The 11,566-nt window shown below is 43.5% G+C and overlaps 1 protein-coding gene across 5 annotated transcripts in view; it reads right to left on the reverse strand.

Annotated features, from left to right (window-relative positions):
- The window catches only part of LOC115157533 (caytaxin), a 32,004-nt gene extending 20,663 nt beyond the window's left edge, over positions 1-11,341 (reverse strand). For all 5 annotated transcript variants that reach the window (XM_029705879.1, XM_029705881.1, XM_029705877.1 and 2 more), the window contains exons 1-3: positions 10,367-11,341; positions 4,215-4,344; positions 461-516 (exon numbers count right to left, since the gene is read on the reverse strand). In XM_029705879.1, the coding sequence (XP_029561739.1) occupies positions 461-516; positions 4,215-4,303 (145 nt within the window). In that variant the 5' untranslated portion in view covers positions 4,304-4,344; positions 10,367-11,341. The remainder of the gene's footprint in view (positions 1-460; positions 517-4,214; positions 4,345-10,366) is intronic.
- Between the last annotated feature and the right edge of the window lie 225 nt (positions 11,342-11,566).

Raw genomic sequence — 11,566 nt, forward strand, 5'->3', positions numbered from 1 at the left:
AGAGTAGGAGATGGGGGAGAGGAGACAAGGAGATGAGACAAGAGGAGATGAGAGGAGAGGAGAAGAGAGGAGGGGAGAGGAGAAGAAAAGATGAGAGAGGATAGGAGAGGAGAGGAAAGGAAATGAGAGGAAAGGAGAGGAAACAAGAGGGTAGGAAAGAAGAGGAAAGGAAATGAGAGGAAACGAGAGGAAAGGAGATGAGAGGAAAGGAAACAAGAAGGTAGGAAAGAAGAGGAAAGGAAATGAGAGGAAACGAGAGGAAAGGAGATGAGAGGAAAGGAAACAAGAAGGTAGGAAAGGAGAAGAAAGGAAAGGAAACAAGAAGGTAGGAAAGAAGAGGAAAGGAAACGAGAGGAAACGAGAGGAAAGAGAGGAGAGGAAAGGTTATCACTATGAACAGTTTACTGGCAGAAATGTTTGAATTGTTGGACTGGAGAAAATAAACTTTTGCTCTACTTACTTGTCGTGTTGTCAGTGAGCCCCCTGTCCTCCATGTCTCCATCTTCTGGTAGAGGCCTGGTAGGGATCACAGAGACAGAGAGGTTTGCCAAGACATTATAATAATTGTTTTAGAAAATGATTGTCACTGGTAGTAATACACTCCTGAGTTCAGAGCCTCGGTATTGTGGAGCTAGACTATTGTTCTCTGTGGATAGAAACAGTGGGATGTCTTGAGTCAGAGAACTTAACAACAGTTATTGTGTACCATGTCTCCCCCTAACATTATAACAAGAGAATCTGACTGTTAACACAGGAAGAAATAAGAGTGTGGACGGCAGTGGAGGCTGCTGAGGGGAGGACAGCTCATAATAATGCCTGGAACAGAGCCAATGGAATGGCATTCATTTGATACCATTCCACTCATTCTGTGGTGGATGGCTAGATTCCAGTTTCTCCACACCCTCCCCCCTTCCCAATACCCAACCCTTAACTCCACACCCTAACCCCTCCACAGTCTCTGGTTACCATAAAGATTATTGTTATTGGGGTGTGATAATGCTACTGAATTACCAAGGAGAGAGATGAGATAGGAGCAAATAATAGTGTACATTGGGCTTAACTGCACCATAATAGTGTACATTGGGCTTAGCTGCACCATAATAGTGTACATGGGGCTTAGCTGCACTATAACAGTGTACATGGGGTTTAGCTGCACCATAATAGTGTACATTGGGCTTAGCTGCACCATAATAGTGTACATGGGGCTTAGCTGCACTATAACAGTGTACATGGGGTTTAGCTGCACCATAATAGTGTACATTGGGCTTAGCTGCACCATAATAGTGTACATTGGGATTAGCTGCACTATAACAGTGTACATGGGGTTTAGCTGCACCATAATAGTGTACATTGGGCTTAGCTGCACCATAATAGTGTACATTGGGATTAGCTGCCCCATCCCAGAGCTTCCTCTCACTACTCCTCTACTCATCCCAGAGCTTCCTCTCACTACTCCTCTACCATCCCAGAGCTTCCTCTCACTACTCCTCTACCCATCCCAGAGCTTCCTCTCACTACTCCTCTACCCATCCCAGAGCTTCCTCTCACTACTCCTCTACTCATCCCAGAGCTTCCTCTCACTACTCCTCTACTCATCCCAGAGCTTCCTCTCACTACTCCTCTACCATCCCAGAGCTTCCTCTCACTACTCCTCTACCATCCCAGAGCTTCCTCTCACTACTCCTCTACCATCCCAGAGCTTCCTCTCACTACTCCTCTACCCATCCCAGAGCTTCCTCTCACTACTCCTCTACCCATCCCAGAGCTTCCTCTCACTACTCCTCTACCATCCCAGAGCTTCCTCTCACTACTCCTCTACCCTTCCCAGAGCTTCCTCTCACTACTCCTCTACCATTCCAGAGCTTCCTCTACTCCTCTACCATCCAGAGCTTCCTCTCACTACTCCTCTACCCATCCCAGAGCTTCCTCTCACTACTCCTCTACCCATCCCAGAGCTTCCTCTCACTACTCCTCTACCATCCCAGAGCTTCCTCTCACTACTCCTCTACCCATCCCAGAGCTTCCTCTCACTATGTTCTACCCATCCCAGAGCTTCCTCTCACTATGTTCTACCCATCCCAGAGCTTCCATCCCAGACTTGGTTCAGTTTTTTGTGAGTTGGTCAAAATCAGGGAAAGCAGTGTAAAATATCATGTGATATTGTCTGTTGCACATTTCACCTGAGATATAACCCCATCAATTCAAATATACAATTCATGAGCTTGTCTTGAGTTTAAACTGCACCCATATTCCAAGCCTTATTGAACACATACCTACATGCTGCATCCTGATAAGGTGTTTAGTGTTTCAAAACGTTTCCCACGGTTCATGTCTACTGAACACAACCCTCAAAATTCAAGGGTGTATGGTTTTTATCAGTCACATTTCAAAAAAACATTAGTTTCCCCAGTGTGACCCTGAGGTGAATAACTGATGATGTAATCGGATGATGTAATCTGTTGACGTAATGAGTGACCTGAAGGACTATATAAGCACCTGCTATCCATTCTTTTTCCCCCTGGTTCAAGACATGTGCCAGAACACCTGAGCAATGTCTCCTGTACATACTGATGGGTAATTATATACCGTTGTAACACAGGGTTGTTTTATGAGTCAGTTTCAAGTTATGAGAGTCCGAGCTGAATGTGTAGCCTGCATGTATACTACTTCAGAAAGGATTCATACCCTTTGACTTATTCCACATGTTGTTGTGTTACAGACTGAATTCAAAATGGATAAAAAAAAATTAAAAAAACATCACTCATCTACACACAATACGCCGTAATGACAAAGTGAAAACATATTTTTAGAAATGTATTGAACATGAAATATGGAAATATCTCATTTACATACGTATTCACACCCCTGAGTCAATACTTAGTAGAAGCACCTTTGGAAGCGATTAAAGCTGTGAGTCTTTCTGGGTAAGAGCTTTCCACACCTTGATTGTGCAACATTTGCCCATTATTCTTTTAAAAATTCTTCAACCTATTTCATATTGGTTGTTGATCATTGCTAGGTAACCATTTTCAGGTCTTGCCATAGATTTTGAAGTAGATTTCAGTCAAAACTGTAACTCAACCCTTCAGGACAGTCACTTTATCCTTGGTAAGCAACTCCAGTGTAGATTTGACCTTGTGTTTTAGGTTATTATCCTGCTGAAAGGTGAATTCATCTCCCAGGGTCTGGTGAAAAGCAGACTGAACCAGGTTTTCCTCTAGGATTTTGCCTGTGCTTAGCTCCATTCCGTTAATATTTTATCCTGAAAAACTCGCCAGTCCTTAACGATTACAAGCATACCCATAACATGATGCATCCACCATCTACCAATAGGTGCCCTTCTTTCCGAGGCATTGGAAAACCTCCCAGGTCTTTGTGGTTGAATATGTGTTTGAAATGCATTGCTTGAATGAGGGACCTTACAGATATTTGTAAGTGAGGGGTACAGAAATGAAGTAGTCATTCAAAAATCATGTTAAACACTATTATTGCACACAGAGTGAGTCCATGCAACTTATTATGTGACTTGTTAAGCACATTTTTACTCCTGAACTTATTTAAGCTTGCCGTAACAAAGGAGTGTGAATACTTATTGACTCAAGACATTTCAGCTTTTTATTTGTTATTCATTTGTAAACATTTCAAAAAACATAATTACACTTTTGACATTATGGGGTATTTTGTGCAGGCAGTGAAACATCTCAGTTCAATCCATTTTAAATTCAGGCTGTAACACAACAAAATGTGGAACAAGTTAAGGGGTGTGAATACTTTCTGAAGGCCACTGTATGTCAATGTAGTACTACCCATCATCTCTTTTCATGCTAATCACTTACATTCATTGTAATAACTGTGTAATTACAGTAGTGTTTTATCATTTATCCATTTGAGGTTGAGAGTCGAACCCAATGACATGAAATCAAACACTATAAATCGTCTGATAGAATTAAACAGAAAACAGACTCAGTATCACTAATGAACTGCCTCCTCCTTGTTATTACTTGTTATTATCTTTTATTAAATGTTTTAGTATTCAAACAGAATGTGAAAATACTGAGGTGTGTCAATATAGCCACTGTATGTAGGTTAGTTGCCTCTGCCAAGAGACCCAGGCTTTTATGGAGTAGGTTGTAGTGCACTCGTTCAATAAACACATGGTTACTGGTTCAAACCCTGCTCTGATCGTTTCCTCATAAATCGCTATGCTCCTCTACCTGGGGAAGTCTTCGTCCTGCCACTCGTCCTTGACCTCCATGCTGTCCATGCGTGCCGTGACCTCTGACATGACCTCTGCCGTTCCCATCCTCCAATCAGGGAGCAGGACCAGCCTGGGCCCTAGGGTCACTTTCAGAGAGAGATTATAAACAACATGTTCACTCAAACATTCTTCGAGTCACTGTCAGAGAGACACAGAGAGACACAATTGGTCCTAACCAAGGTGCTAACTGAGTCACTGTCAGTCAGACACACAGAGATAGAAATTCTAACCAACGTGTTCACTCAAGGCTGGAGTCACTGTCAAAGAGAAGCTCTGACAACGGCTGTGAGGCCGACACGTAAGCTTAATAATCACTTGTGATAATGGCAAGACTGGTAAGCACAGTCTGAAAGTTTTAACTTTTTTCCAAGACACACAGAGAGAGAAATAATAAACGATGTGGTGACAATGGGTTCAAACCAAAACTAAAACGAGTAATTTCCTAACTCTAGTGTAGGGCGTTAGTGCACGTCTCTCCACTAAGTAGGACTGCACAGGAACGACCGGGACCAGAGCTAGTCATTTCCATACCCTGCAGGAAGATGAGAAACACATATAAAACATCTAAGGATGATATTAAATATGATAAAAATAATCTGACTTAAAACAGAATCAACTCATGAAGTGACCCTTCACATTGTGCTTAGGGCAAGGATATTACAATGTCCTCTTCCAATGGAACAACTCACAGGTCCTTCTGGACAAAACAAACTGTCCTTGTCATTGAACAGAGTTCGGTACCAGAGACCCTACACAGTGCACTACTTTTGACCAGAGCTCTCTGTGCCCTGGTGAAAACAAGTGCACTGGGAAGGGAGCCACATCATTTGGGTTGTGTAAGAGGGGTTACCCTCTGAGCTTCAGTGTACCTTTATTTAATAGATCATGTAATCAAATCACAATAAGCTGTGGTTCAATCTTCATTCAGTACAGTACAACACAGTCTATTTACTGACAGGGTGCACAGTGATGTAATGTTGGTGAATCGTGCCCTGAGCTCAGCTGAGGGTAGTCATGTGTGGACAGAACATCAGGAGTGTGACATAATGTTTCAGGGAGGAGATGCCATATAAAGACATTTAGAACGCTATTATACTGTACATATTGCCTATGGAATCAATCTATACTGTACATATTGTCTATGGAATCAATCTATACTGTACATATTGCCTATGGAATCAATCTATACAGTACATATTGTCTATGGAATCAATCTACACTGTACATATTGCCTATGGAATCAATCTATACTGTACATATTGTCTATGGAATCAATCTATACTGTAGATATTGCCTATGGAATCAATCTATACTGTACATATTGCCTATGGAATCAATCTATACTGTACATATTGCCTATGGAATCAATCTATACTGTACAGTTTGAGATGTAGCTGAGATGTCTCAGTGCATAATATTTGTCTACAGACATGGCTTTGTCCCAAACGCCACCCTATGCCCTATATAGTGCACTACTTTTGACCAGAGCTCTAAGGCATTGCATCTCAGTGCAAGAGGTGTTACTACAGTCCCTGGTTCGAATCCAGGCTGTATCACATCCGGCTGTGATTGGGAGTCCCATAGGGCGGCGCACAATTGGCCCAGCGTTGTCCAGGTTTGGCAAGAAGTAGACCGTCATTGTAAATAAGAATTTGTTACATTTGAAAAAATATATATATAAATAAGGGCCCTGGTCAAAAGTGGTGCACTATATCATACATTTTTGTCATTTAGCAGACGCTCTTATCCAGAGCGATTTACAGTGGTGAGTATATACATTTTCATATTTGTTCGCACTGGTCACCCATGGGAATCAAACCCACAACCCTGACGCAGTAAGTGCCATGCCCTACCAACACTGCCATTTGGGACACAGTCAAGGCACTGATGTGTTGTAGCCCTGCTAGACTAGAGACAAGGCACTGATATGTTGTAGCCCTGATATAGAGTAGAGACAAGACACTGATATGCTGTAGCCCTGCTAGACTAGAGACAAGGCACTGATATGTTGTAGCCCTGATATAGAGTAGAGACAAGACACTGATATGCTGTAGCCCTGTTAGACTAGAGACAAGACACTGATATGCTGTAGCCCTGTTAGACTATAGACAAGGCACTGATATGCTGTAGCCCTGTTAGACTAGAGACAAGACACTGATATGTTGTAGCCCTGTTAGACTAGAGACAAGGCTCTGATATGTTGTAGCCCTGTTAGACTAGAGACAAGACACTGATATGTTGTAGCCCTGTTAGACTAGAGACAAGACACTGATATGCTGTAGCCCTGTTAGACTAGAGACAAGGCACTGATATGTTGTAGAACTGATATAGAGTAGAGACAAGACACTGATATGTTGTAGCCCTGTTAGACTAGAGACAAGACACTGATATGTTGTAGCCCTGTTAGACTAGAGACAAGACACTGATATGTTGTAGCCCTGTTAGACTAGAGACAAGACACTGATATGTTGTAGCCCTGTTAGACTAGAGACAAGACACTGATATGTTGTAGCCCTGTTAGACTAGAGACAAGACACTGATATGCTGTAACCCTGTTAGACTATAGACAAGACACTGATATACTGTAGCCTTGATATAGACAAAAGACAAGGCGCTGATATGTTGTAGCCCTGATATAGACAAGAGACAAGGTACTGATATGGTGTAGCCCTGATATAGAGTAGAGCGAACCCATGTGTGAAATCAGCTAATGGGGTTCATCTCTAACCCTAATGGGGACTAAAATGACCAGTCTGCCTCCGGGCCACAAGGCCAGCACTGGACTGAAACTATGATGTTTTAATGCACAATAATAAAATCTATGTGTTGTGTGAAGCTAAATGTTGTGTCGTATGTCTGTCTGCATTCAACATAATGCTGGTAGTTCTTATTGTTGTGTCGTATGTCTGTCTGCATTCAACATAATGCTGGGAGTCCTTATTGTTGTGTCGTATGTCTGTCTGCATTCAACATAATGGTGGGAGTCCTTATTGTCCTCTGTTGATTGTAATGTTACATTGTTAATGTAATAGGATGTCACCTCTAATATAGTAGAATAAAAAAAATGAGCTGGCGACACGCCCAGAAAAAATGATTTTGTGTGGAGGTGCTGACTGACGGCGAATAAACTATAAAAATAGAGTCGCACACTCCACCTCCAATATAAACAATTGTTTTCCCAATAATCCTGTAGCAGCATAGGGGGGTTGGTGGCAATGCAGTGCACTTCTGAACATGTTAGTTAGCAGGAGATTACTGTGTGTGCACTCTGTGCTCTCTGTTCCATCTGTTCTATCGGTTCTGTCTGTCTGTTCTGTTCTGTTCTGTCTGCAGTGATGTCATTGGCTCAGCGGCCCAACAGTAGCTAGCAGTTCATATGGCCTGCAGACATTATCACTACAGAGTCAGAGGTATGACCTATAGACATTAACACTACATAGTCAGAGGTATGACCTGCAGACATTAACACTACATAGTCAGAGGTATGACCTGCAGACATTAACACTACATAGTCAGAGGTATGACCTGCAGACATTATCACTACATAGTCAGAGGTATGATCTGCAGACATTAACACTACACAGTCAGAGGTATGACCTGCAGACATTAACACTACATAGGCAGAGGTATGACCTGCAGACATTAACACTACATAGGCAGAGGTATGACCTGTAGACATTAACACTACAGTTTCAGAGGTATGACCTGCAGACATTAACACTACATAGTCAGAGGTATGATCTGCAGACATTAACACTACATAGTCAGAGGTATGACCTGTAGACATTAACACTACATAGGCAGAGGTATGACCTGCAGACATTATAACTACAGAGTCAGAGGTATGACCTGCAGACATTAACACTACATAGTCAGAGGTATGACCTGTAGACATTAACACTACATAGTCAGAGGTATGACCTGTAGACATTAACACTACAGAGTCAGAGGTATGACCTGCAGACATTAACACTACAGAGTCAGAGGTATGACCTGTAGACATTATAACTACATAGTCAGAGGTATGACCTGCAGACATTAACACTACAGAGTCAGAGATATGACCTGTAGACATTAACACTACATAGTCAGAGGTATGACCTGTAGACATTAACACTACATAGGCAGAGGTATGACCTGCAGACATTAACACTACATAGTCAGAGGTATGACCTGCAGACATTAACACTACATAGTCAGAGGTATGACCAGCTGACATTAACACTACATAGTCAGAGGTATGACCAGCTGACATTAACACTACATAGTCAGAGGTATGACCTGCAGACATTAACACTACATAGTCAGAGGTATGACCTGTAGACATTAACACTACATAGGCAGAGGTATGACCTGCAGACATTAACACTACATAGTCAGAGGTATGACCTGCAGACATTAACACTACATAGTCAGAGGTATGACCAGCTGACATTAACACTACATAGTCAGAGGTATGACAAGCTGACATTAACACTACATAGTCAGAGGTATGACCTGCAGACATTAACACTACATAGTCAGCGGTATGACCTGTAGACATTAACACTACATAGTTAGAGGTATGACCTGCAGACGTTAACACTACATAGTCAGAGGTATGACCAGCTGACATTAACACTACATAGTCAGAGGTATGACCTGTAGACATTAACACTACATAGTCAGAGGTATGACCTGCAGACATTAACACTACATAGTCAGAGGTATGACCTGCAGACATTAACACTACATAGTCAGAGTTATGACCTGCAGACATTAACACTACATAGTCAGAGGTATGACCTGCAGACATTAACACTACATAGTCAGAGGTATGACCTGCAGACATTCTACAGCTCTCTCACACTCCACCTCTCACATGTTACTTATCATACTGTCTGATTAGATACACTCACAGATCACACAGGCTTTTGTATGGGCATGGGACCATGTGCCTGCCCCATAGCTAAAGAGGAACAAAGTCAGGACATTTAAATGATGCATTGCAGACACTCTCAATAGAGGCATTGATGATATTATCAGACTGTACTGATCAACAGACTGTAGGGGTGTATTCTGCTACATCTTCATGCCATTCTGATGACGCAGACACTCAATAGGTACATTGATGATAGTATTAGAATGTGCAACCAACAGGGGGGTATGTAGGGAATAGGGAATAGGGAATAGGGAATAGGGAATAGGGTTTGAGATGCTGACTCTGCCTCATACTCCATGTCAGCGATCCTAACTCTGGTTGATGAATAGAAAAAGACATTGTCTCTGTAATTTGAACCAGATTAGCTGCATGTAACGATGCATGAAAGGTCAGCTGATTGATATAGAATGGGCTCAGGACTCATCATCATTATATCATCGTCGTCATCCTCATCGTCATCCTCATCAGCCTCAGCCTCATCCTCACCAGCCTCATCCTCATCAGCCTCAGCCTCATCCAAATCATCATCATCATCAGCCTCATCCTCATCAGTCTCATCCTCATCCTCATCATCAGCCTCATCCTCATCGTCATCAGCCTCAGCCTCATCCTCATCAGCCTCATCCTCACCAGCCTCATCCTCATCAGCCTCATCGTCATCCTCATCAGCCTCATCCTCATCAGCCTCATCCTCATCGTCATCCTCATCAGCCTCATCCTCATCCTCATCATCCTCATCATCCTCATCAGCCTCATCGTCATCCTCATCAGCCTCATCCTCATCAGCCTCATCCTCCTCATCCTCATCAGCCTCATCAGCCTCATCAGCCTCATCTTCATCCTCATCGTCATCCTCATCCTCATCATCCTCATCGTCATCATCCTCATCGTCATCATCCTCATCACACAGAACAGTCCTAGAACTGAACATTCTGAACACTAAGGAAGGACATCACTAACTGAGGTAAAAAAGGCAGTAATGACAGAATTATTGTAATTGGCCTCATATACAGTAGTCGAAACATAGTCGAAACATAGTTGAAACATAGCCTGTGCTCTTGCCAATTCCATTGCTGTCATTGTCAAATCAAACCTTGACATGACAATGAGTGGCAGGGAGTTAGCATGATAATACAAACAGATTGGCACTCAGGCTAGTAGAACACAGTAGAATATAGAACACTCACATTCAACAGGAAGTTCTCTGTCTCCTGTAGCTGACTCTGAATGTCTCTGTTTTTCTTCTTCTGTAAGGCAGTGACCTCCTCTTCCTCCTCCCTGTAGCCAGGGAAGCCCAGGACAATCCACAGGTAATGCTAGGTGATGAGACCAGGTGAGGTCAGGTGAAGCATGCTATCTGTGCCAACCAGGGGCTCTGGTCCAGGCTCCAGTCCTGGGTGTCACCGCTCCAACCCTGTTCGTCTCAGCGCCAACCCTGCGAGTTTGGGACCGCTGCAGGCAGAGAATGGCTCCCTGTGGACCAGATGTGGTGCTCCCTGGTGAGAGTGGGTGGGTAAGAACTACAGTCTGTTCTGTTCTGTTCAGCAGAGCTCTCTACTCCTAAAACAACAGTTTCTCATCTTGTCCAGTTGTGGTGGGAATAAACATTACTCTCCACGTAACCCAGGTTGTGTTGTGATGATCCATCTGTGGCCCTTCATTCATAGCTGGATCTCCTCTCCATCTTCTTCAGAGTTCTCACACACACACACACACACACCCCGTCCTCAGCTGTAATGCCCAGGCAGGCGCTCTAATCCCGCTGTGATGACATCATGGCTGTGGACGCTGTGTGATGGGGGATTATGTAATCTCACCTGCCTGATTCCCACATATTCTTCCTCTCTCTCTTCTTCGTGTGAATCTGATCGTCTGGAGTTACAATACACAGCCTGTGGTAGTATGATCTGGTTGGTTTTGTCTTCTATGAGCGTTTATTCCTGCCCACGTCCCTAGTTTTTCATATACGTTTATCCCTCACAAGCTGTTAAAGATGGATGATTCTTCATCCACACTCTTCCGTGGCAACAGCATTTCTCTCTCTCTCTCTCTGCCATCCTCTTTCAGCTGCTCTCTCTCACTTTTTAATAAAGTCCTCCTCCACATAATTCCGCTCCCTGCTCTCTCTCATTCTGCCTGTGCCACTGATGCTAGCATTTGTCCTCAACTCTCCCTCCTCCCACTCTACTCTCCCTACTCCCCCTCATCCCCTCTACTCTCCCTCCTCCCCCTCTTGTCTCCCTCCTCCCCTCTACTCTCCCTCCTCCCCCTCCTCCCTCTCTTCCCCTCTACTCTCCCTCCTCCCCCTCTACTCTTCCTCCTCCCCCTCTTCCCCTCTTCCCCTCTACTCCCCTCCTCCCCCTCCTCCCCTCTACTCTTCCTCCTCC

The sequence above is a fragment of the Salmo trutta genome, chromosome 21 (genome assembly GCF_901001165.1).
Source record: "Salmo trutta chromosome 21, fSalTru1.1, whole genome shotgun sequence".
Lineage (NCBI taxonomy): Eukaryota > Metazoa > Chordata > Actinopteri > Salmoniformes > Salmonidae > Salmo > Salmo trutta.